The sequence below is a fragment of the Ranitomeya variabilis genome, chromosome 2 (genome assembly GCF_051348905.1).
Source record: "Ranitomeya variabilis isolate aRanVar5 chromosome 2, aRanVar5.hap1, whole genome shotgun sequence".
Lineage (NCBI taxonomy): Eukaryota > Metazoa > Chordata > Amphibia > Anura > Dendrobatidae > Ranitomeya > Ranitomeya variabilis.
Genome location: NC_135233.1, coordinates 873,602,172 through 873,629,898, shown reverse-complemented (window position 1 = coordinate 873,629,898; position 27,727 = coordinate 873,602,172). Strand labels below are relative to the sequence as shown.

At 42.5% G+C, this 27,727-nt stretch overlaps 1 protein-coding gene across 1 annotated transcript in view; it reads left to right on the top strand.

Moving 5' to 3' along the window:
* The window catches only part of LOC143808065 (putative cation-transporting ATPase 13A4), a 597,320-nt gene that overhangs the window by 81,642 nt on the left and 487,951 nt on the right, over positions 1 to 27,727 (top strand). The window contains exons 2-3 of the mRNA XM_077290324.1: positions 6,820 to 6,990; positions 7,173 to 7,301. Coding sequence (XP_077146439.1) covers positions 6,820 to 6,990; positions 7,173 to 7,301 — 300 coding nt within the window. The remainder of the gene's footprint in view (positions 1 to 6,819; positions 6,991 to 7,172; positions 7,302 to 27,727) is intronic.

Genomic DNA, 27,727 nt, shown 5'->3' with positions numbered 1-27,727 from the left:
ATGAGTGATTCATTACTTAAATTTAAGAGGGGACTGGATACCTTTCTGGAAAAGTATAATGTTGCAGGGTATATATATTAGATTCCTTGATAGGGCGTTGATCCAGGGAACTAGTCTGATTGACGTATGTGGGGTCGGGAAGGAATTTTTTTCCCCATGGTGGAGCTTACTCTTACCACATGGGGTTTTTTTGCCTTCCCCTGGATCAACATGTTAGGGCATGTTAGGCTATGGGTTGAACTAGATGGACTTAAAGTCTTCCTTCAACCTTAATAACTATGTAACTATGTATATGTAGCATAGCCAGTCTCCCATGAAGACTATTGAAGCATGTCAAAAGCAAAAATAATGTTTTTAAAAATATATATATTTTTTTTAAATATAAAAGTTTAAATCACCCCCCTTTCGCCCCATTCACAATAAAACAATAAAAAAAAATCAAACATACACATATTTGGTATCACAATGTTGAGAATTGCCTGATCTATTAAGGAAAAAAAAGGATTTACCTGATCGATAAATGTCGTAGCGAGAAAAAAAAGTCAAAACTTCAGAATTATGCTTTTTTGGTCATCGCTTTATTACATTAAAATGCAATAATGGGTGATCAAAAGATCGTATCTGCACCAATGTGGTATCAATAAAAACATCAGCTCGGCATGCAAAAAATAAGCCCTCAACCAACTCGAGATCGCGAAAAATGGAGACTATACAAGTCTAGGAACATGGCAAAAATTATTATTTTTTTTTTAACATACTTTGGATTCATTTTTCATCACTTAAATAGAAAAGAACCAAGATATGTTTGTTGAACTCAGAATGACCTGGAGAATCATAATGCTAGGGCATTGAAAATGGGCTGCAGCGCGAAGGGGTTCAAATAGTTTGTAGCATCTAGTGTGTTATAGAGACCTTATCAAGAGGCCACAAAAAGCCTTCTGTTCCTAGTGTCATACAGAAGAGGACCTGACTTTAAAATAGTTTGTAGCATCTAGTGTGTTATAGAGGCCTGATCCAGAGGCCACCAAAATATTCTTTTGTTCCTAGTGTCATACATTAGGGTACCTGACTTTAAAATAGTTTGTTGCATCTAGTGTGTTATAGAGGCCTGATCCAGAGGCCATCTAAAAATTCTAATGTTCCTAGTGTCATACAGTATAGGACCTGAATTTAACCCCTAAGTGACGTAGTAGGTGTAGGTTTGATTTTTTTTATTGTCTTATTTTGAATGGGGCGAAAGGGGGTGATTTGAACTTATTTTTTTACATTTTTTTCATATTTTTAAAAACTTTTTTTTTACTTTTGGCATGCTTCAATAGTCTCCATGGGAGAATAGAAGCTGCATTAATATGAGTGCCGACCACAAAGTGGCGCTCACTGCAATCTGGCATCAACAACCATAGAGGTCTCAAGGAGACCACTAGTTCTCATGCCGATGCACCGCTGCCCCCTATCATGTGACGGCGGTCAGCGATGCACGTATTTGGCTGGAAGCACACGTTAAATGCCGCTGTCAGAGTATGACAGTGGCATTTAACTAGTTAATAGGCACAGGTTGATCGCGATTCCTCCCACGCCTGTTGCAGGCATATGTCACCTGTTCAAAACAGCTGACATGTTTCGGCTTTAATGAGGGTTCACCGCCGGAGCCCATATCATAGAGGGGGTACTGCCATCGGACGTACCATATGTGGGGTAGGTGGTAATGTTTGTGAAAGCACTAGTGAACCAACAATGTCACGTCCTATGCAAAGACAACTGACAGCTTTTGTTACTGGATGGGCTACTCTACTACCTTTCTTTGGTGGATGCACAGTGGTACGCCTTGTTGATGAGGCCCAGAAAGAGCATGTGGTCGAGTGGATGGCAAGTGCAGCACCAAGTGGACTCTCCTTGTAAACTTCACACCCAGTAGAGTCCACAGAGGTGGCACACAAATTCCCCTTGCTTCCCCCACATCTCAACTCTCCAACCATATAAGTGACTGTACGGAACCAAATATGAGTGAGTTTGAAGAGCTGTTCACACAATCTATGCCATTGTCAGAACAAGTGTGCTCAACAGTTTCACAGAGTCATAAGGAGGAAATCTGCACTAATGAACCCAATTTTTTTTAGCTTGGATCCAAGGCAGGATGAAGTAGGATCCAAACAGCATCCTGACCCTCGTCATCAGATGTTAACCCCAAGGGGGAGGTGATCCTGATGAGACTGTACACCAAAGGCGAGGAATGTGGTAACACAAAGGATGATGATGAGTAGGTGTTAGATCCCAGTTTGCGTGAACATAGAGACACACAGCAGAGTAGGTCATTTGAGGAGGAAGACGATGAGGTTGTGTTGAAGACCTCAACAACCATCAGGCGCCCCATCAATCGCATATGCTGCTTCTTCCTCGTCCTCTGTTACCGTGACAACTACTGAGACGCAGGTCTCTGACCGCAGATCCTCTGGTTCTTTACCTGCTCCAGTCATGCTGATTGAGAGCCCGTCTTCAGCTGTAACAGAAGCGGACATGCCTGCTGTTTTTGACAAATCTCAGAGAATGATCACACCACAAGTTTCTCAATCCACAGTAACATCTCCGCCTGCACTTCTCTCACGGTCTAGCAGTTTGTCTGGTTCACTGTATTCTGCCCACACTCAGCACTGCAGCCAGCCCAAGGTTTCGCAGATGTGGTCACATAAAAGATTGTTTCCTCCTACGCATGATAAAACTAAGAGGTTGAACTCCACCATCTCCAATGATATTGGCATGGAAATGCTGCCTTTCCATCTGATAGACACAGACGGTTTCCGAAAGCTGATGGTCATTGCAGTCCTCCAGTACCAATTACCCAGTTAGCATTACTTTTCTAAGAAAACTGTGCCTGCTATACACCAGCATGTCACAGACAATATCAACCGGCATCTTGACTAAATCTCTGTCTGCCAGGGTGCATCTCACCACAGACACTTAGACAAGTAAGCATGGCCTAAGGTATTATATCTCGCTGACTAGACACTGGATGACTCTGTGGCTGTGGGGGCAGGAGATGCTCCACAAGTCTTGGAACCCCTAAGGCTTGCAGGACAAACCTCTACATTTAACACTTCCTCCACTGCTTCTGCCTCCTCCTCTATCTCTTCCAGAGCCACCAACTTAGCCTTCAACCTCTACCTTAATGAGACACACTTTCCAATTGACCAGAGTGAATCCCCACCATCTTTGTACTGCGCATCCAGGATTCACCACAATTAGGCTGTATTAAAATGGATATGCCTTGGAGATCGCAGTCATACAGCTGAAAAGCTGTGGACAGCTATCCAGGCTGAGTTTGATCATTCGCAGCCTCCTCTGAATCTGCATCCAGGGAAGGCCGTGTCCGATAAGGGTACGAACCTGGTGGCGGCCCTACAGCAAGGAAAGCTCACACACATGCCTTGCATGGCTCACGTCCTCAAACTTTTGGTACAATGTTTTCTCTGCCACTGTCCTGGCCTAGATAAACTGCTCCAGAAAACACATATGCTGTGTGCTCATTTCTGCCGTTCGCACCCCTCAGGTCATCGACTTGCATCCATACAGAGGTCTTTGTCCATGCAAGTTACATAGTTACATAGTTATTAAGGTTGAAGGGCGACTTTAAGTCCATCTAGTTCAACCCATAGCCTAACCTAACATGCCCTAACATGTTGATCCAGAGGAAGGCAAAAAAAAACCCATGTGGCAAAGAGTAAGCTCCACCTTGGGGAAAAAAATTCCTTCCCGACTCCACATACGGCAATCAGACTAGTTCCCTGGATCAACGCCCTATCAAGGAATCTAGTGTATATACCCTGTAACATTATACTTTTCCAGAAAGGTATCCAGTCCCCTCTTAAATTTAAGTAATGAATCACTCATTACAACATCATATGGCAGAGAGTTCCATAGTGTCACTGCTCTTACAGTAAAGAATCTGCATCTGTTATTATGCTTAAACTTTTTTCCTCCAGACGTAGAGGATGCCCCCTTGTCCCTGTCTCAGGTCTATGATTAAAAAGATCATCAGAAAGGTCTTTGTACTATCCTCTCATATATTTATACATTAACATAAGATCACCCCTTAGCCTTCGTTTTTCCAAACTAAATAGCCCCAAGTGTAATAACCTATCTTGGTATTGCAGACCCCCCATTCCTCTAATAACCTTGGTCGCTCTTCTCTGCATCCACTCCAGTTCAGCTATGTCTTTCTTATACACTGGAGACCAGAACTGTGCACAGTATTCTAAGTGTGGTTGAACTAGTGACTTGTATAGAGGTAAAATTATGTTCTCCTCATGAGCATCTATGCCTCTTTTAATGCATCCCATTATTTTATTTGCCTTTGTAGCAGCTGCCTGACACTGGTCACTGAATATGAGTTTGTCATCCACCCATACACCCAGGTCTTTTTCATTGACGGTTTTGCCCAGAGTTTTAGAATTAAGCACATAGTTATACATCTTATTACTTCTACCCTAGTGCATGACCTTACATTTATCCCCATTAAAGCTCATTTGCCATTTATCAGCCCAAGCTTCTAGTTTACATAAATCATCCTGTAATATAAAATTGTCCTCCCCTGTATTGATTACCCTGCAGAGTTTAGTGTCATCTGCAAATATTGAAATTCTACTCTGAATGCCCCCTACAAGGTCATTAATAAATATGTTAAAAAGAAGAGGGCCCAATACTGACCCCTGTGGTACCCCACTGCTAACCGCGACCCAGTATGAGTGTGTTCCATTAATAACCACCCTTTGTTTCCTATCCCTGAGCCAGCTCTCAACCCACTTACACATATTTTCACCTATCCCCATTATTCTCATTTTATGTAACAACCTTTTGTGTGGCATCGTATCAAAAGCTTTTGAAAAGTCCATATACACTACATCCACTGGGTTCCCTTGGTCCAGTCCAGAACTTACCTCTTCATAGAAGCTGATCAAATTAGTCTGACATGAACGGTCCCTAGTAAACCCATGCTGATACTGGGTCATGAGGTTATTCCTCTTCAGATAGTCCAGTATAGCATCCCTTAGAATGCCCCCCTTTTTGAATATTGGCACCACATTTGCTATACCCCAGTCCTGTGGTACAGACCCTGTTATTATGGAGTCTTTAAAGATTAAAAATAATGGTCTATCAATGACTGTACTTAATTCCTGCAGTACTCGGGGGTGTATCCCATCCGGGCCCAGAGATTTGTCGATTTTAGTGATTTTTAGATGCCGCCGTACTTCCTGCTGGGTTAAGCAGGTGACATTTAATTGGGAATTTTTATCACTAGTCATTTTGTCTGCCATGGGATTTTCTTTTGTAAATACTGATGAAAAAAAGTCATTTAGCATATTGGCTTTTTCCTCATCCACCATTTCACCCAGACTATTTTTAAGGGGGCCAACACTATCATTTTTCAGTTTCTTACTATTTATGTAGTTAAAGAATATTTTGGGATTATTTTTGCTCTCTCTGGCAATCTTTGCTGTCTTGATTTGCTTTTTACAGAATGTATTTAATTTTTTGTATTTATTTAATGCCTCCTAACTACCCACCTCCTTTAATTCTCTAAATGCTTTCTTTTTGTCACTTATTGCGCCCCTTACAGCTCTATTTAGCCATATTGGTTTCCTCCTATTTCTAGTATGTTTATTCCCATACGGTATATACTGTGCACAGGTCCTATCCAGGATGCTAATAAACGTCTCCCATTTTCTTTGTGTATTTTTGTGTCTCAGGTAGGGTTGAGCGAAACGGATCGGTCATTTTCAGAAATCGCCGACTTTTAGGCAAAGTCGGGTTTCATGAAACCCGAACCGATCCTAGTGTGGGATCGGCCATGCGGTCGGCGATCAGAGCGCCAAAGTCGCGTTTCGTATGACGCTGTTACCGCTGTTTTTCATCCAATGAAGGAGGACGCAGAGCGTGGGCAGCGTGATGACATAGGTCTCCAAAAGGTGGCTACTTTGAAGAACCTAGATGAATATAAGACATATTTTCAGTTGTTTCACACTTTTTTGTTAAGTATACAGTATAATTCCACATGTGTTAATTCATAGTTTTGATGCCTTCAGTGCGAATGTACAATTTTCATAGTCATTAAAATACAGAAACATCTTTAAATGAGGTGTGTCCAAACTTTTGGTCTGTACTGTATTTGTGTGTCTTACTGACATCTACTGTATTTATCTATGTAATCTATGTTTATATATCTATTCTATTTTATTCTAACCTGTCAGTGTGATTTTACTGTACACACACATGAATTACCAGCTTTTTACAGGTGCTTCCAACAGGTGGCGCTATAGAGTTAAGTCCTCTTTTTCTCAGAAGAGGCAATTTGCATATTTAATTTCCCAGAGGAGCATTGTACGGCGAATAAGCCTCCTTACCTTGACAAGCCAGATGGTATGTCACTCTCCATAAGGAGAAACGTTACCCCTTAGACCCCAGATTTTTACAGGACACCGGTGCGTAAAAATGAGACAGCATTCACATTGTCTGAGTGCTGTGTTTAATTTTTTTTTTCTCTCACACATGGTCTTGCAATAGCGAGTCTCGGCCGAATCATGTTCCTAATGAGAATTATCTGATAAAACCAACTTGAGCTTAACGAAAATTAGCTCATTAGGAGCTAATTACTTTGATTTCTAATATGTCTAAAAAATAAACACTAAGCATAATAAACTTTTATCTTACTGTGCACACACTATTACATCATGTGTCCAGTTCAACATAAAAAAATGAAGCACCAACTTAATACCAGTGCATTTTTATTTTATTCTTCTACTATTCTTGTCTTTTCTTCTTTTTCAGGAGATATTCGGATATAAATCAGAGAGGTGGAGAAATATTTTGAATATATTTGGTTACATATTTTCTTTAGGGTTCCTAAAATTGCTCTTTTATTGGAAGCCAGAGCTGGATGTTTGGAGCCACTGTGTTCCATGTAGCCTAGCAAATGCTGATACAGTTTTGCTGCAAACTGTAAGTACATCATTTTGTCATTTATCAAATTAGAATAAGTAGTTAAACGTTCTTATTACTCTATTCTGTCCAGATTAAGTTTTTTGTGATTTTTGTAGATTTCTGCCCAAGGCTACTGCAAATTAATTCATTACTATCGTGTCTCTCTCTATATCTATATATATTCTACAATATCTCTGCAGAGAGAATTTCAAAACTACATAAAGAAGTCAGTAAACAAGATCAATCTTCGCAAAAAAATGAAAATTGGGTCTTTCGTTATTAGTGATGAAAATTCATACATATGCAAATCTATAACGGAGTCAAGCAAAGTAAGTTTTGTCCTGTCAAAATAATAATGGTGATTTTATTGGGAGGAAGGGGGGTTATTTATAACTGAATGTGCACTTTGACTACGTCCATAAAAAGAAAATAATAGGGGTGGAGCTCAGTTACTGAAAAAAAGCTAAAGTCTTTACATTTTTCAGCACAGGTTTTGGACCTAAATGATATTTATACTGTGTTCAAAACTATTAGGTACATTTGATTTAAGTGTTATAAAGATGTAACTTTTGTTTTCTCAAATAAACTCATGGACGGTATTGTGTCTCAGGGCTCTTTGGGCCACTAAAATCAATCTCAAACACCATTAGTTTTCCAGTTGAGCTCATTTAAGAGAAAATTACTTAAGAAGGACAGGACACAGGTTTCAAGCAATATGAGCAAAAGGATAGTGCAGTGACTTGAACAAGGTACAAAAACATTAGATATTTCCCAAAAACTTATGCATGATCATCGTTCTATGAAGAGATTTTTGGCTGATACAGAATTCAGATGGGTCTGTTAAGATAATTGCATAATAAGGAAGTTTTCAGCCAGACATAGGATTAGGATTGAGCAGCTGCTAAAATAACATAAAAAAACAGCAAACAGGTATTTGAAGCTCCAGGTGCCTCTGAAGTCCAGAGTAACAAAAGGTGTAGGATCCTCCACAGGATTGCAGTTGTGCTTAAATCAATTATTCGGAAACCCCTAAACAGTGCTCACATACAGAAATGGTTAATTCTAAAACAGTCTTGTTCACTGTTGTGTTCTGTGCAATCCTGGAAGGAGTAGTGGATGGCCACCATGTTGCAAAATGCTATGACGTAAGTAAGGAGGTGGTGAAGTCATGTTTTGAGGTGGAATATTGGGCAGAGAACTGGTCATGCCTTTTAGGGTCCCTGAAGGTGTTAAAATTACCTCAGCAAAGTATATGAGTTTGTGACTGACCGCTTCCTTCCATGTTACAAAAAGAACAGTGTCACACATAGAAAATTAATCTTCATGCATAATAATGCATAATCTCTTGCTGAAAATAATATCTCTGTGTCATTGGCTGCTATGGGCAGGAGATAAATTCATTGTGTGGCCACCATCCTACCCTGACCTCAATCCTATTGAAAATCTTTTGAGTATTCTCAAGCAAAAGATCTTTAACCCTTTAATGACCTCCGATACACTATTTAACAGCGGTAGTTAAGGGTGCATAAACCACGTAAAAAGTGTATAGCGCCTCCTAGAGTCGTATTTTCTCTGGGGTCTCAGCTACCGGGGGTAGCTGACACCAGAGAAACATGTTTTAGGTAAGTTTTTACTGACCCCTGGGTTGTGATCACCATTATTAACTATAAAACGGCAAATGCAAAAAAAAGGGATTTGCCATTTAATTTCTCTGTCCTCTAATGTGATCACACATCAGAGGACAGAGAAATAGGGTTCCCGATTGCCCCCGATACTTAACCAGTGTCTCCTGGTGTCACTGGGTCCTCCTGCTTCCCCCCACGGCCTCTGGCGTCTTCTTCCGGTAAGAAAATGGCAGGTGCATGTGTAGTGCGCCCGCCGAGATCAACCGGCCCGGCACCCGGCAACAATAGGAAGATTTTTCCTATTGGTTCATTTTGGTCATTGTGATAGACCCTATCATAGTACTAAAAATAAAAATAAATAAATACCCCCCCTTTATCACCCTCTTGGTTAGGGAAAATAATAAAATAAAGAAAATTTATTTATTTCCATTTTCCAATTATGGTTAGAGTTGGGCTAAAGTGAGTTGGGATAAAGTTAGGTTTAAGGTTAGGGTTAGGGTTGGGGCTAAAGTTAGTGCTAGGGTTAGGGGTAAAGTTAGGGTTATGGTTGGGATTAGGGTTAGGTTTGGGATTAGGGTTGTGGTTAGGGTTAGGGTTGTGGTTAGTATTATCGTTAGGGTTGGGATTAGGGTTAGGGGTGTGTTGTGGTTAGGGTTGTGATTAGGGTTATGGTTAGGGTTAGGATTAAGGTTAGGGGTGTGTTGGCGTTAGAGTTGTGATTAAGGTCATGGTTAGGATTGGGAAGAGTTTGGGGTGTGTTGGGGTTAGGGTTGTGATTAGGATTATGGTTAGGGTTGGGATTTGGGTTAGGGGTGTGTTGGGGTTAGGGTAGGAGTTAGAAATTGGGGGTTTCCACTGTTTAGGTACATCAGGGGGTCTCCAAACGTGACATGACGCCACCATTGATTCTAGCCAATTTTGCATTCAAAAAGTCAAATGGTGCTCCCTCCCTTCTGAGCTCTGCTGTGCACCCAAACAGTGGTTTACCCCAACATATGGGGCATCAGCGTACTCAGGACAAATTTGACAACTTTTGTGGTCCAGTTTCTCCTGTTATCCTTGGGAAAATAAACATTTGAGGGCTAAAATATCATTTTTGTGGAAAAAAAAATATTTTTATTTTCACGGTTCTGCGTCTTAAACTTCTGTGAAGCACTTGGGTGTTCAAAGTGCTCACTACACATCTAGATAAGCTCCTTGGGGGATCTAGTTTCCAAAATGGGGTCACTTGTGGGGAGTTTCTACTGTTGAGGCACATGAAGTGCTCTGCAAACGCAACATGACGCCCAAAGACCATTCCATGAAATAATGCATTTCACAATAAAGAAAAATTAAATTTTAATACTGATTAAGTAGTCTATATAACAGAATGCTTAGACTGCAAATTACTTTATGTAGGATCTACAATAAGGAGACTCAAAGGCAGATTCAGAGAACATTTGCATGATATCATACAATCGACAATCCGCCATGTTTCAAATGCATCCACTCATTTCATTAAAGTACACAATAGACGGATAACGCATCTAAGAGTTTTTGCAATAGAACAGGTTCATGAAAATATACATGGAGGGGACAGGGAGAAAAAATTGCGAGATAGGGAGGCTTTTGGACTTACCTATTGAACACTCGGGTACCTTCAGGATTAAATCTCAAAAAGGAAATCATGTTGCACTATTAGTATTTTGATGTGGGTTTTGCATTATCATATGAATTCCTTGTATTTTCTGGGGTTTTTTGTATATTTATTTCTTATAATATTCTTTATATTTCTTTTCCATGTATATGTCTGCAAAGACTGTGTTTAAGTTTCCTGCTATATTAGTGCGGTGATTTTGATAACAATGATCATGCAATCATCACTAATGTTATTCACCTGTCAGGAACATTTTTATTCTTGAACCAAACTGCTCATTTTCATACTGAGGACTAAGAACACCATGTGTGTTTGAAACGCGTTCAGTAGTTCATGGTTGCTCTTCATCGATAATTGCCGGTCATTTGTGAGCAGCTTTCAATTTTTGGAGCTGGATCCCCTTTTTGTCTTCACTTACAAAGCTTCAGCGTCAGGCAGATACGCCTTTCCATGCTCGGATTTTCCTTGGACTATGAGAAATTTTTCCATAAGCGTGAACTGAAAAAAACTTTTCTTTCTTATGGAATTCCACTCTGCACATGTTGCAGCGACTGTGTCAGCAGCAATGAGCCCTGACGCAGTATTTCCCTATTATACAATTTATACTGTGGTGAAATTGATGCCACTTCTGTGGTGTAAGGCCCTCATTTGTTTAAAGGTGAACAATTCTGGTTGTCCATCTACTGGATTGGGCATAGTGGAAGACCTGTTGGTCCCTATTATTCTATCTCTACTGTGGTGAAATTGATGTCACTGTAGTATTGTCTGCCAATAATTTTTGGAAACGTGAACGCTCCTAGTTGGGTGTCTGTCTGCTGGATTGCGTGTAGTGGAAGACCTATCGGTCCCTATTATATTATTTCTACTGTGGTGAAATTGATGCCACTTTGGTATTGTCTGCCAATACTTTTGGGAAATGTGAACACTCCTGGTTGGGTGTCCATCTGCTGGATTGGGTGCAGTGGAAGACCTGTCGGTCCCTATTATACTATTTCTACTCTTGTGAAATTTATGCCACTCCTGGTTGGGTCTCCTTCATGTGTGTTGCCTGTAGCAGTAGACCTCTGAGACCATCAGACCTCCACTTCCTTGGACTCAACTACCCATGTTACTATTCTTGAATTTTTCTGACAATCGTAGTCTACAAAACTGATATTTGTGCCACCTGAGTATGGCTCAGCATGAAAGCAGGTAATGATGTTGCATATGGTATCAGTGCTCCTAGAAAAGGAGGCCTACTGTTATGATCCGGTGGTAGGATCACCAAACTGACCTGATAGGTAAACCAGAATATTAGGACGAGCCCTGGGGATGTGGAAACTTTACTGACCGCAACACTGAACCTATCCAAAACACACTAAAGGCAGCCGTGGAGCGTTACCTAAAAACCTAGACGCCTCGTCACAGCCTGAGGAACTAACTACCCCTAGAGAGAAAGCCAAGCCTCACTTGCCTCAGAGAAATGACCCCAAAGTTTAGACAGCCCCCACAAATAATAACGGTGAGTTAAGGGGAAAATACAAACGTAGTAATGAAAAACAGGTTTAAGCAAATGAGGCCCGCTAACGCTAAATAGACTGAAGATAGCAAGGGATCTGTGCGGTCAGTACAAAAACTATCAAAAACTATCCACGCAGAAAATACAAGAACCCCCACACCGACTCACAATGTGAGGGGCGCACTCTGCACCCCAGAACTTCCAGCAAGCAAAAAATCACATATAAGCAAGCTGGACTGAACTCATCATATAATGAAACATATTTTCAAGAGAAAAATGAGCAAACATGAACTAGCAAGACTTAGCTTCTCCGGATGGAGACAGGTCACAAGGAAGTACAGAGAGATCACAACCAGTACTGAATACAACGGCAGCAGGCAACAAACAAAGGTGCAGGTGGAGTTAAATAGGAACCAGCATAGCAGGAAATGAGGCAGCTGAGCCCATCTCCAGACCCGCAGTATCACTAAAGGCCACCAGAGGGAGCCCAGACGGAATTCACAACAGTACCCCCCCCTTGAGGAGGGGTCACCGAACCCTCACCAGAGCCCCCAGGCCGATCAGGACGAGCCGAATGAAAGGCACGAACCAAATAGGCCGCATGGACATCAGAGGCGACAACCCAGGAATTATCCTCCTGACCATAGCCCTTCCATTTCACTAAGTACTGAAGCCTTCGTCTCGAAACACGAGAATGCAAGATCTTCTCCACCACATACTCCAATTCTCCCTCAACCAAGACCGAAGCAGGAGGATCAACAGAAGGAACCACAGGCACCACATGTCTCCGCAACAATGACCTATGTAACACATTGTGAATGGCAAATGATGCTGGGAGGTCCAAACGAAATGACACAGGGTTGAGGATTTCCAAAATCTTATAAGGACCGATGAAACGAGGCTTGAACGTAGGAGAGGAAACCTTCATTGGAACATAACGAGAAGACAACCACACCAAATCCCCCACACGAAGTCGGGGACCCACACAGCGACGGCGGTTAGCAAAGCGCTGAGCCTTCTCTTGTGACAACATCAAATTGTCCACCACGTGGTTCCAAATCTGCTGCAACCTATCCACCACAGAATCCACCCCAGGACAGTCAGAAGGCTCAACCTGACCTGAGGAAAAACGAGGATGAAAACCAGAATTGCAAAAAAAAGGCGAAACCAAAGTAGCAGAACTAGCCCGATTATTGAGGGCGAACTCAGCCAATGGCAAAAAAGTCACCCAGTCATCCTGATCAGCAGAAACAAAACATCTCAGATAAGTCTCCAAGGTCTGATTAGTACGTTCGGTTTGGCCATTCGTCTGAGGATGGAAGGCCGATGAAAAAGATAATTCAATGCCCATCTTAGCACAAAAGGACCGCCAAAATCTGGACACAAACTGGGATCCTCTGTCAGACACAATATTCTCAGGAATACCATGCAAATGAACCACATTCTGAAAAAACAGTGGAACCAAATCAGAGGAGGAAGGCAGCTTAGGCAAGGGCACCAAATGGACCATTTTAGAAAAACGATCACAAACCACCCAGATAACAGACATCTTCTGAGAGACTGGACGATCCGAAATAAAATCTATGGAAATATGTGTCCAGGGCCTCTTCGGGACAGGCAAAGGCAAAAGCAAACCACTGGCATGAGAACAGCAAGGCTTGACCCGAGCACAAATCCAACAGGACTGCACAAAGGAACGCACATCCCGCGACAAGGAAGGCCACCAAAAGGACCTAGCCACCAAATCCCTGGTACAAAAAATCCCAGGGTGACCTGCCAACACCGAAGAATGAACCTCGGAAATGACTCTACTGATCCATCTATCCGGGACAAACAGTCTCTCCGGTGGACAACGATCAGGTCTATTGGCCTGAAATTCCTGAAGTACCCGTCATAAATCAGGGGAGATGGCAGACAAAATCACCCCTTCTCTGAGGACACCAGCCGGTTCAGAAACTCCCGGAGAGTCAGGCACAAAGCTTCTAGAAAGAGCATCAGCCTTCACGTTCTTCAAACCCGGAAGGTATGAAACCACGAAATTGAAACAGGAGAAAAACAGCGACCATCGAGCCTGTCTAGGATTTAGCCGTTTAGCAGACTCGAGATAAGTCAAATTCTTGTGATCAGTCAAGACCACCACACGATGTTTGGCTCCCTCAAGCCAATGTCGCCACTCCTCAAATGCCCACTTCATTGCCAACAACTCCCGATTACCAACATCATAATTCCGCTCGGCAGGCGAAAACTTTCTTGAAAAGAAAGCACATGGCCTCATCACAGAGCCATCAGAGTTTCTCTGTGACAAGACAGCTCCTGCTCCAATCTCAGAAGCATCAACCTCGACCTGGAATGGTAGAGAGACATCCAGCTGACGCAAGACAGGAGCCGAAGAGAACCGACGTTTGAGCTCCTGAAAGGCCTCCATGGCTGCAGGAGACCAATTCGTCACATCAGAACCCTTCTTAGTCAAATCCGTCAAAGGCTTAACCACACTGGAAAAATTAGTGATGAAGCGACGGTAAAAATTAGCAAAACCCAAGAACTTCTGAAGACTTTTTACCGATGTAGGTTGAGTCCAGTCATGAATAGCCTGGACCTTGACTGGATCCATCTCAATGATAGAAGGAGAAAAAATAAAGCCCAAAAAGGAAACCTTCTGGACTCTGAAGAGACATTTAGAGCCCTTCACAACAAGGCATTGGCTCGCAGGACCCGAAATACCATCCTGACCTGCTTCACATGAGATTCCCAATCATCAGAAAAGACCAAAATGTCATCCAGGTACACAATCATAAACCTATCCAGATACTCTCGGAAGATGTCGTGCATGAAGGACTGGAACACAGAAGGGGCATTAGAAAGCCCAAAAGGCATCACCAAGTACTCAAAATGGCCTTCGGGCGTATTAAATGCTGTTTTCCATTCATCGCCCTGCTTTATATGCACAAGATCATACGCTCCACGAATATCTATCTTGGTGAACCAACTGGCCCCCCTAATCCGAGCAAACAGATCGGACAACAGTGGCAAAGGATACTGAAATTTGACCGTGATGTTATTTAGAAGGCGATAATCTATACAGGGTCTTAGAGAACCATCCTTCTTGGCCACAAAAAAGAACCCGCACCCAAAGGGGACGAGGACGGGCGAATATGCCCCTTCTCCAAAGACTCCTTGATATAACTCCGCATAGCGGCATGTTCTGTACAGACAAATTAAAAAGTCGTCCCTTAGGGAACTTTCTACCAGGAATCAAATTTATGGCGCAATCACAATCCCTATGAGGAGGTAGGGCACTGGACTTGGGCTCATCAAATACATCCTGGTAGTCCGACAAAAATTCAGGGACTTCAGAAGGAGTAGAAGAAGCAATTGACACCAAAGGAGCATCGCCATGAATCCCCTGGCAACCCCAACTTGACACAGACATTGCTTTCCAATCCAGGACTGGATTATGAGCCTGCAGCCATGGCAGACCCAACACGACAACATCATGCAAATTATGTAACACAAGAAAGCGAATCACCTCCTGATGTGCAGGAGTCATGCACATAGTCATTTGAGCCCAGTACTGAGGTTTATTCTTGGCCAATGGCGTGGCATCAATTCCCTTTAGTGGAATAGGGAATTGCAAAGGCTCCAAGACAAAACCACAGCGCCTGGCAAAAGACAAATCCATCAAATTCAGGGCGGCACCTGAATCCACAAAAGCCATAACTGAGTAGGATGACAGAGAGCAAATTAAAGTAACAGACAAAATGAATTTAGGTTGTACAGTACCAATGGTGACAGACTTAGCGAAGTTTTTTGTGCGCTTAGAACAATCTGAGATAACATGAGCAGAATCACCACTGTAAAAGCACAACCCATTCTGACGTCTGTGATTTTGCCGTTCAATTCTGGTCAGAATCCTGTCACATTGCATAGACTCAGGCTTCTGCTCAGAAAATACCGCCAGATGGTGCACTGGTTTGCGCTCCCGCAAACGCCGATCAATCTGAATGGCCAAAGACATTGACTCATTCAGACCCGCAGGCGTGGGGAACCCCACCATAACATCCTTAACCCCTTCACCCCCAAGGGTGGTTTGCACGTTAATGACCGGGCCAATTTTTACAATTCTGACCACTGTCCCTTTATGAGGCTATAACTCTGGAACGCTTTGACGGATCTTGGCGATTCTGACACTGTTTTCTCGTGACATATTGTACTTCATGATAAAGGTAAAATTTATTCGATATAACTTGCGTTTATTTGTGAAAAAATGGAAATTTGGCGAAAATTTAGAAAATTTTGCAATTTTCCAACTTTGAATTTTTGTGCCCTTAAATCACAGACATATGTCACGCAAAATACTTAATAAGTAACATTTTCCACATGTCTACTTTACATCAGTACAATTTTGGAACCAAAATTTTTTTTTGTGACGGAGTTATAAGGGTTAAAAGTTGACCAGCAATTTCTCATTTTTACAACACCATTTTTTTTTAGGGACCACATCTCATTTGAAGTCATTTTGAGGGGTCTATATGATAGAAAATACTCAAGTGTGACACCATTCTAAAAACTGCACCCCTCAAGGTGCTCAAAACCACATTCAAGAAGTTTATTAACCCTTCAGGTGTTTCACAGGAATTTTTGGAATGTTTAAATAAAAATGAACATTTAACTTTTTTTCACACAAAATTTATTTCAGCTCCAATTTGTTTTATTTTACCAAGGGTAACAGGAGAAAATGGACCCCCAAAGTTGTTGTACAATTTGTCCTGAGTACGATGATACCCCATATGTGGGTGTAAACCATTGTTTAGGCGCATGGCAGAGCTTGGAAGGGAAGGAGCGCCATTTGACTTTTCAATGCAAAATTGACTGGAATTGAGATGGGACGCCATGTTGCGTTTGGAGAGCCCCTGATGTGCCTAAACATTGAAACTCCCTACAAGTGACACCATTTTGGAAAGTAGACCCCCTAAGGAACTTATCTAGATGTGTGGTGAGCACTTTGACCCACCAAGTGCTTCACAGAAGTTTATAATGCAGAGCCGTAAAAATAAAAAATCATATTTTTTCACAAAAATGATCTTTTCGCCCCCAATTTTTTATTTTCCCAAGGGTAAGAGAAGAAATTGGACCCCAAAAAATGTTGTGCAATTTGTCCTGAGTACGCTGATACCCCATATGTGGGTGTAAACCATTGTTTGGGCGCATGGCAGAGCTTGGAAGGGAAGGAGCGCCATTTGACTTTTCAATGCAAAATTGACTGGAATTGAGATGGGACGCCATGTTGCGTTTGGAGAGCCCCTGATGTGCCTAAACATTGAAACTCCCTACAAGTGACACCATTTTGGAAAGTAGACCCCCTAAGGAACTTATCTAGATGTGTGGTGAGCACTTTGACCCACCAAGTGCTTCACAGAAGTTTATAATGCAGAGCCGTAAAAATAAAAAATCATATTTTTTCACAAAAATGATCTTTTCGCCCCCAATTTTTTATTTTCCCAAGGGTAAGAGAAGAAATTGGACCCCAAAAAATGTTGTGCAATTTGTCCTGAGTACGCTGATACCCCATATGTGGGTGTAAACCATTGTTTGGGCGCATGGCAGAGCTTGGAAGGGAAGGAGCGCCATTTGACTTTTCAATGCAAAATTGACTGGAATTGAGATGGGACGCCATGTTGCGTTTGGAGAGCCCCTGATGTGCCTAAACATTGAAACTCCCTACAAGTGACACCATTTTGGAAAGTAGACCCCCTAAGGAACTTATCTAGATGTGTGGTGAGCACTTTGACCCACCAAGTGCTTCACAGAAGTTTATAATGCAGAGCCGTAAAAATAAAAAATCATATTTTTTCACAAAAATGATCTTTTCGCCCCCAATTTTTTATTTTCCCAAGGGTAAGAGAAGAAATTGGACCCCAAAAAATGTTGTGCAATTTGTCCTGAGTACGCTGATACCCCATATGTGGGTGTAAACCATTGTTTGGGCGCATGGCAGAGCTTGGAAGGGAAGGAGCGCCATTTGACTTTTCAATGCAAAATTGACTGGAATTGAGATGGGACGCCATGTTGCGTTTGGAGAGCCCCTGATGTGCCTAAACGTTGAAACTCCCTACAAGTGACACCATTTTGGAAAGTAGACCCCCTAAGGAACTTATCTAGATGTGTTTTGAGAGCTTTGAACCCCCAAGTGTTTCACTACAGATTATAACGCAGAGCCGTGAAAATAATTTTTTTTTTTTCTCAAAAATGATTTTTTAGCCCCCAGCTTTGTATTTTTACAAGGGTAACAGAATAAATTGGACCCCAAAATTTGTTTTCCAATTTGTCCTGAGTACGCTGATACCCCATATGTGGGGGGGAACCACTGTTTGGGCGCATGACAGAGCTCGGAAGGGAAGGAGCGCCATTTGGAATGCAGACTTAAATGGATTGGTCAGCAGCCGTCACGTTGCATTTGCAGAGCCCCTGATGTACCCAAACAGTACAAACCCCCCACAAGTGACCCCATATTGGAAACTAGACCTCCCAAGGAACTTATCTAGATGTGTTTTGAGAACTTTGAACCCCCAAGTGTTTCACTAAAGTTTATAGCGCAAAGCCGTGAAAATAAAAATTCTTTTTTTTTTTTCACAAAAATGATTTTTTAGCCCCCAGTTTTGTATTTTCACAAGGGTAACAGGATAAATTAGACCCCAAAAGTTGTTGTCCAATTTGTCCTGAGTACGCTGATACCCCATATGTCGGGGGGAACCACTGTTTGGGCGCATGACAGAGCTCGGAAGGGAAGGAGCGCCATTTGGAATGCATCCTTAAATGGATTGGTCTGCAGGCGTCACGTTGCATTTGCAGAGCCCCTGATGTACCCAAACAGTACAAACCCCCCACAAGTGACCCCATATTGGAAACTAGACCTCCCAAGGAACTTATCTAGATGTGTTGTGAGAACTTTGAACCCCCAAGTGTTTCACTACAGTTTATAATGCAGAGCCGTGAAAATAAAACATCTTTTTTTTCCCACAAAAATGATTTTTAGCCCCCCAAATTTTTATTTTCCTAAGGATAACAAGAGAACTTGGACCCCAGAAGTTGTTGTTCAATTTGTCCCGAGTACGCTGATAACACATATGTTGGGGTAAACCCCTTTTTGGGCGCACGGGAGAGCTCGGAAGGGAAGGAGCACTGTTTTACTTTTTCAACGCAGAATTGGCTGGAATTGAGATTGGACGCCATGTCGCGCTTGGAGAGCCCCTGATGTGCCTGGACAGTGGAAACCCCCCAATTCTACCTGAAACCCTAACCCAAACACACCCCTAACCCTAATCCCAACGGTAACCCTAACCACACCCCTAGCCCTGACACACCCATAATTCTAATCCCAACCCTAATCCAAACGTAAATGTAATCCAAACCCTAACCCTAACTTTAGCCCCAACCCTAACTTTAGCCCCAACCCTAACTTTACCTCCAACCCTAGCCCTAACCCTAACCCTACCCCTAACCCTAACCCTAAACGTGACTGAAATACGTGGCACTGAAATACGTGGCACTGAAATACGTGGCACTGAAATACGTGGCACTGAAATACGTGGCACTGAAATACGTGATACGTGGCACTTAAATACGTGGCACTGAAACACGTGGCACAGAAATACGTGGCACTGAAATACGTGGCACTGAAATACGTGGCACTGAAATACGTGGCACTTAAATAAGTGGCACTGAAATATGTGATATGTGGCACTTAAATACGTGGCACTGAAATACGTGGCACTGAAATACGTGGCACTGAAATACGTGGCACTGAAATACGTGGCACTGAAATATGTGATACGTGGCACTTAAATACGTGGCACTGAAACACATGGCACTGAAATACGTGATACGTGGCACTGAAATACGTGGCACTGAAATATGTGGCACTGAAATACGTGCAACTGAAATACGTGGTACTAAAATATGTGGCACTGAAATACGTGATACGTGGCACTGAAATACGTGGCACTGAAACACGTGGCACTGAAATACGTGATACGTGGCACTGAAATACATGGCACTGAAATACGTGGCACTGAAATACGTGGCACTGAAATACGTGGCACTGAAATACGTGGCACTATGACTGTCAGAAAATGTTCATTAAACGGTTAGGGGTGAGGTTAGGGGTAGAGTTAGGGTTAGGGTTTGGATCCCTTTATCACCTTGATGGTGGTGGGTGGCTTTTCAGTGTGTTTTCTGTTTTTTTCGATAAAAATGCATGCGTTTTTAACGCAAACAAACGCATGTGCTTAAAAACGCAAGAAAATACTGCAGGTTGTATTTCTGAAAATGAACGCATGCAGAAAAAAACCGCATGCGTTTGAAAACGCGACCAAACGCGTACAAAAAAAACGCATGCGTTTTCAATGTTAAATATAGGGAAAAAACGCATGCGTTTTTTTGTGCAAAAAACGCTGCAGACAAAAACGGAAGTGTGAAACCAGCGACGCTTTTTATAGCAAAAAAGTTTTTGCGTCTCCACATTTTGAGACCTATAATTTTTCCACATTTGCTCCACAGAGTCATGTGAGGTCTTGTTTTTTGCGGGACGAGTTGACGTTTTTATTGGTAACATTTTCGGACACGTGACCGTTTTTGATCGCTTTTTATTCCGATTTTTGTGAGGCAGAATGACCAAAAACCTGCTATTCATGAATTTCTTTTGGGAGAGGCGTTTATACCGTTCCGGGTTTGGTAAAATTGATAAAGCAGTTTTATTCGTCGGGTCAGTATGATTACAGCGATATCTCATTTATATCATTTTTTTTATGTTTTGGCGCTTTTATACGATAAAAACTATTTTATAGAAAAAATAATTATTTTGGTATCGCTTTATTCTCAGGACTATAACTTTTTTATTTTTTTGCTGATGATGCTGTGTGGCAGCTTGTTTTTTGCAGGACAAGATGACGTTTTCAGCGGTACCATGGATATTTATATCAGTCTTTTTGATCGCGTGTTATTCCACTTTTTGTTCGGCGGTATGGTAATAAAGCGTTGTTTTTTGCCTCGTTTTTTTTTTTTTTTTTTCTTACGGTGTTTACTGAAACTAGTGTGGCAGTTTTATAGGTTGGGTCGTTACGGACGTGGCGATACTAAATATGTGTACTTTTATTGTTTTTTTTTTTAATTTAGATAAAGAAATGTATTTATGGGAATAATATATTTTTTTTTTTTTCATTATTTTGGAATATTTTTTTTTATTTTTTTTTACACATTTGGAAATTTTTTTTTTTACTTTTTTACTTTGCCCCAGGGGGGGACAATACAGATCGGTGATCTGCCAGTTTGCATAGCACTCTGACAGATCACCGATCTGCGAGAAGTACAGGCTGCTTCACAGTGCCTGCTCTGAGCAGGCGTCTGTGAAGCCACCTCCCTCCCTGCAGGACCCGGATCCGCGGCCATCTTGGATCCGGGTCTGGAGCAGGCAGGGAGGGAGGTAAGACCCTCGCAGCAACGCGATCACATCGCGTTGCTGCGGGGGGCTCAGGGAAGCCCGCAGGGAGCCCCCTCCCTGCGCGATGCTTCCCTGCACCGCCGGCACATCGCGATCATGTTTGATCGCGGTGTGCCGGGGGTTAATGTGCCGGGGGCGGTCCGTGACCGCTCCTGGCACATAGTGCCGGATGTCAGCTGCGATATGCAGCTGACACCCGGCCGCGATCGGCCGCGCTCCCCCCGTGAGCGCGGCCGATCGCGTATGACGTACTATCCCGTCGGCGGTCATACGGGCCCACCCCACCTCGACGGGATAGTACGTCAAATGTCGGGAAGGGGTTAATGGCTTCAGAAAGATCCTTTCTGAAAATCGCTGCCAGGGCACACTCATTCCATTGAGTGAGCACAGACCATTTCCTAAACTTCTGACAGTAAAGCTCTGCTTCATCCTGACCCTGGGAGAGAGCCAGCAAAACCTTTTCTGCTTGGTCTACCAGATTAGGTTCCTCATAAAGCACTCCAAGCGCCAGAAAAAACGCATCCACATTTTGCAATGCAGGATCTCCTGGCGCCAGAGAGAATGCCCAATCCTGAGGGTCACTGCGCAACAAAGAAATAACAATTTTAACTTGCTGAACCGGATCACCAGAGGAACGAGGTCTCAGAGAAAGGAATAATTTGCAATTATTTTTAAAGTTCAAAAACCTAGATCTGTCTCCGGAGAACAAATGAGGAATAGGTATCTTAGGCTCTGACATAGGACTGCGAACTACATAATCCTGAATGCCTTGTACTCTAGCAGTGAGATGATCCACACTAAAAGACAGACTCTGAAGGTCCATAGCTGCAGCTGAATTCTGAACCACCCAGAGATTAAGGGGAGGAGAGAGGCAAGAAACATTGCAGAAAAAAAAAAAAATGAACTCAGGATTTCTCTTATCCCTCTTTTGCGATGCATTAACTCTTTATTGGCCTGCTGTACTGTTATGATCCAGTAGTAGGATCACCAAACTGACCTGATAGGTAAACCAGAATATTAGGACGAGCTCTGGGGATGTGGAAACTATACTGACTGCAACACTGAACCTATCCAAAACACACTAAAGGCAGCCGTGGAGCGTTACCTAAAAACCTAGACGCCTCGTCACAGCCTGAGGAACTAACTACCCCTAGAGAGAAAGCCAAGCCTCACTTGCCTCAGAGAAATGACCCCAAAGTTTAGACAGCCCCCACAAATAATAACGGTGAGTTAAGGGGAAAATACAAACGTAGTAATGAAAAACAGGTTTAAGCAAATGAGGCCCGCTAACGCTAAATAGACTGAAGATAGCAAGGGATCTGTGCGGTCAGTACAAAAACTATCAAAAATTATCCACGCAGAAAATACAAGAACCCCCACACCGACTCACGATGTGAGGGGCGCACTCTGCACCCTAGAACTTCCAGCAAGCAAAAAATCACATATAAGCAAGCTGGACTGAACTCATCATATAATCAAACATATTTTCAAGAGAAAAATGAGCAAACATGAACTAGCAAGACTTAGCTTCTCCGGATGGAGACAGGTCACAAGGAAGTCCAGAGAGATCAGAACCAGTACTGAATACAACGACAGCAGGCAACAAAGGTGCAGGTGGAGTTAAATAGGAACCAGCATAGCAGGAAATGCGGCAGCTGAGCCCATCTCCAGAACCGCAGTATCGCTAAAGGCTACCAGAGGGAGCCCAGATGGAATTCACAACAGCCTACACTGATCAGTCTCCCACTTTGTCTTACTGCGACGTTCAATTGAAAGCTGTAAATGCTGTTCCAGACCCCGATACCTCATGCCTGCCTCATTGCTGCAGTGCCATTCTAAAATTTGTACTGTGGGTGAAATGAGGCCACTTTCCTGGTGTCTGTCCCTCATTTGATCTGCTGTGGCAGCAATTGGGGACATAATAAGGTGTTGTGTATGCATTTTTGCCTCCCATTGACAGGAATGGTGTGTGCTTATGTTCGGCAAATATTTGACAAATTAATTGGCGAATATTGCAAATTCGGCGATTGTGATCTGAACCGAACAATGACATTTTTTACAATCTCTAGTAACGAGCACCTGAGCATTTTAGTGCTTGCCCATCACTAGTCTGAGGCCGGCGTCACACTTACCATATGGAAAATTGGTCCATGTCTCCTTACCGAGAGTCATACGAGTGTAATGTGAGTGTCATGCGAGTACAATTTGATTTTGCACACCTATCACCCGATTTACATCCAAACACAGTGTGATTGCTATCTGATTGCAATGCGATTTTAACATGAGCTTTTCTCTCTCATTTACACATCCTTTTCAAAGGAAATATTTGTCAAAACATACACACACACATATATGTATGTATGTGATAGAAGAAAAGCACATACAGTAAAATCACACTGGCAGGTTAGAATAAAATAGATAGATTAGATATATACACATAGAATACATAGATATATAGATGTCAGTGACATATATCTATGTATATAATTGTCTAAGGGGTAGTTCGGTCTTTCTGTCGGCAACTTCCATCACGGAAATCCCGCGTCGCTGATTGGTCTCGCCAGCTGCCTGTCATGGCTGCCACGACCAATCAGTGATGGGCACAGTCCGATTAGTCCCTCCCTACTACCCTGCAGTCAGTGCCCGGCGCCCGCTCTATAATCCCCTCCAGTCACCGTTAACACAGGGTTAATGCCAGTGGTAATGGGCCGCGTTATGCCGCGGTGTAACGGACTTCGTTACCGCTGCTATTAACCCTGTGTGTCCCCAACTTTTTACTATTGATGCTGCCTATGCAGCATCAATAGCAGAAAGATGTAATGTTAAAAATAATAAAAAAACAAAAAACCTGCTAGTCTCACCTTGCATCGTCCTACGATGCGCTCGCGCCAGCCGCCATCTGCCGTTCCCAGAGATGCATTGCAAAATTGCCCAGAAGACTTAGCCGTCTCGCGAGACCGCTAAGTCATCTGGGTAATTTCGCAATGCATCCTGGGAACGGAAGATGGTGGCAGTCGCGCACGTATCGCCAGAGCTTCACTGGATCCCGGCGGGTGAGTATATAACTATTTTTTATTTAAATTATTTTTTTTAACAGGGATATGGTGCCCACACTGCTAAATACTGTGTGGGTTGTTATATACAGCGTGGCTGCTATATACTACATGGGCAGTGTTATATACTGCATGGGCTGTATGATATACTGCGTGGGCTGTTTGATATACTGTTTGGGCTGTGCTATATACTACGTGCCCTGTGTTATATACTGTGTGGCCTGTGTTATATAATACGTCGCCTGTGTTATATACTGCGTGGCTGCTATATACTGCGTGGGCTGTGTGATATACTGTTTGGGCTGTGTTATATACTGCATGGCCACTGTTATATACTGCGTGGCCTGTATTAACGCATCGGATATTCTACAATATGTATGTATGTATGTATATAGCAGCCACATAGTATAGAGCACAGGCCACGTAGTATTTGTCTGCTATATACTACATGGCTCCTATATACTACGTGGCCTGTGCTATATACTATGTGGCTGCTATATACATACAAACATACAGTACATATTCTAGAATACCCGATGCGTTAGAATCGGGCCACTATCTAATATATATATACTGTATATATACTCTACACCATACACCCTACACTCTACACTCTACACTCTAGAGTGCTCCTGGCCCCCACCTTTTCTAATGAATCCCTCAGGCAACTCTATGTCCCCTGCTGGTGTGGCTTCCTCACTCAGGCTTTGAAATGCCATCTTCCTGCTACACTGTGCTCAGCTCATTAGCATACTAAAAGGAACTTTATTGTATATATATATATATATATATATATATATATATATATATATATATATATATATATATATATATATATATATATATATACACTACATACACTCACCGGCCACTTTATTAGGTACACCATGCTAGTAACGGGTTGGACCCCCTTTTGCCTTCAGAACTGCCTCAATTCTTCGTGGCATAGATTCAACAAGGTGCTGGAAGCATTCCTCAGAGATTTTGGTCCATTTTGACATGATGGCATCACACAGTTGCCGCAGATTTGTCGGCTGCACATCCCAAAGATGCTCCATACAAGGCAGGATGGATCCATGCTTTCATGTTGCTTATGCCAAATTCTGACCCTACCATCTGAATGTCGCAGCAGAAATCGAGACTCATCAGACCAAGCAACGTTTTTCCAATCTTCTACTGTCCAATTTCGATGAGCTTGTACAAATTGTAGCCTCAGTTTCCTGTTCTTAGCTGAAAGGAGTGGTACCCGGTGTGGTCTTCTGCTGCTGTAGCCCATCTGCCTCAAAGTTCGACGCACTGTGCGTTCAGAGATGCTCTTAGGCCTACCTTGGTTGTAACGGGTGGCGATTTGAGTCACTGTTGCCTTTCTATCAGCTCGAACCAGTCTGCCCATTCTCCTCTGACCTCTGGCATCAACAAGGCATTTCCGCCCACAGAACTGCCGCTCACTGGATTTTTTTTCTTTTTCGGACCATTCTCTGTAAACCCTAGAGATGGTTGTGCGTGAAAATCCCAGTAGATCAGCAGTTTCTGAAATACTCAGACCAGCCCTTCTGGCACCAACAACCATGCCACGTTCAAAGGCACTCAAATCACCTTTCTTCCCCATACTGATGCTCGGTTTGAACTGCAGAAGATTGTCTTGACCATGTCTACATGCCTAAATGCACTGAGTTGCCGCCATGTGATTGGCTGATTAGAAATTAAGTGTTAACAAGAAGTTGGACAGGTGTACCTAATAAAGTGGCCAGTGAGTGTATATGCACTGTATGTATATATATATATATATATATATATATATATATATATATATATATATATATATACAGTACAGACCAGAAGTTTGTACACACCTCATTTAAAGATTTTTCTGTAATTTCATGACTATGAAAATTGTACATTCACGCTGAAGGCATCAAAACTATGAATTAACACATGTGGTATTATATTCTTAACAAAAAAATTGTGAAACAACTGAAATTATGTCTTATATTCTAGGTTCTTCAAAGCAGCCACCTTTTGCTTTGATGACTGCTTTGCACACTCTTGGCATTCTCTTGATGAGCTTCAAGAGGTAGTCACCAGGAATGGTTTTCCAACAATCTTGAAGGAGTTCCCAGAGATGCTTAGCACTTGTTGGTCCTTTTGCCTTCACTCTGCGGTCCAGCTCACCCCAAACCTCGATTGGGTTCAAGTCTGGTGAATGTGGAGGCCAGGTCATCTGGCGTAGCACCCCATCACTCTCTTTCTTGGTCAAATAGCCCTCATACAGCCTGAAGGTGTGTTTGGGGTCATTGTCCTGTTGAAAAATAAATGATGGTCCATCTAAACACAAACTGGACAGAATAGCATGCCGCTGCAAGATGCTGTGGTAGCCATGCTGGTTCAGTATGCCTTCAATCTTGAATAAATCCCCAACAGTATCAACAGCAAAGCACGCCCACACCATCACACCTCATCTTCCATGCTTCACAGTGGGAACCAAGCATGTAGAGTCCATCCGTTCACTTATCCTCAGAAGCAGAGGTGACTCTTGGTCTTCCTTTCCTGGGGCGGTCCTCATGTGAGCCAGTATCTTTGTAGCTGCACTTGGGGACACTTAAAAGATTTCCCAATTTTTCAGACTGACTGACCTTCATTTCTTAAAGTAATGATGGCCACTCATTTTTCTTTACTTAGCTGCTTTTTTCTTGACATAATGCAAATTCTAAAAGTCTTTTCAGTAGGACTATCAGCTGTGTATCCACCAGCTTCTGAACAACACAACCGAATTTTTTCGGATTGAGTCGGGTTTCGCGAAACCCGACTTTGTCATAAGTCGGGTCGGGTAAAATCGGACGATTATTGCGAAAAGTCGGGGGCCGACTGAAACACAAAACCCAATTCAAGTCAATGGGGAATCAAAGTCGTCAGTGAGTGGAGGACAGGAAAACACCTACAGTGTCCATTTTAATGCCAAAAACATCAATTCTTATTACTTAAGCTTGTCAATCTTAATTACATAGTTACATAGTTACATAGTTATTAAGGTTGAAGGAAGACTTTAAGTCCATCTAGTTCAACCTATAGGCTAACATGCCCTAACATGTTGATCCAGGGGAAGGCAAAAAACCCCCCATGTGGTAAGAGTAAGTTCCACCATGGGGAAAAAAATTCCTTCCCGACCCCACATACGGCAATCAGACTAGTTCCCTGGATCAACGCCTTATCAAGGAATCTCATATATATACCCTGTAACATTATACTTTTCCAGAAAGGTATCCAGTCCCCTCTTAAATTTAAGCAATGAGTCACTCATTACAACATCATACGGCAGAGAGTTCCATAGTCTCACTGCTCTTACAGTAAAGAATCCGCGTTTGTTATTATGCTTAAAACTTTTTTCCTGCAGACGTAGAGGATGCCCTTTTGTCCCCGTCACCGGTCTATGATTAAAAAGATCATCAG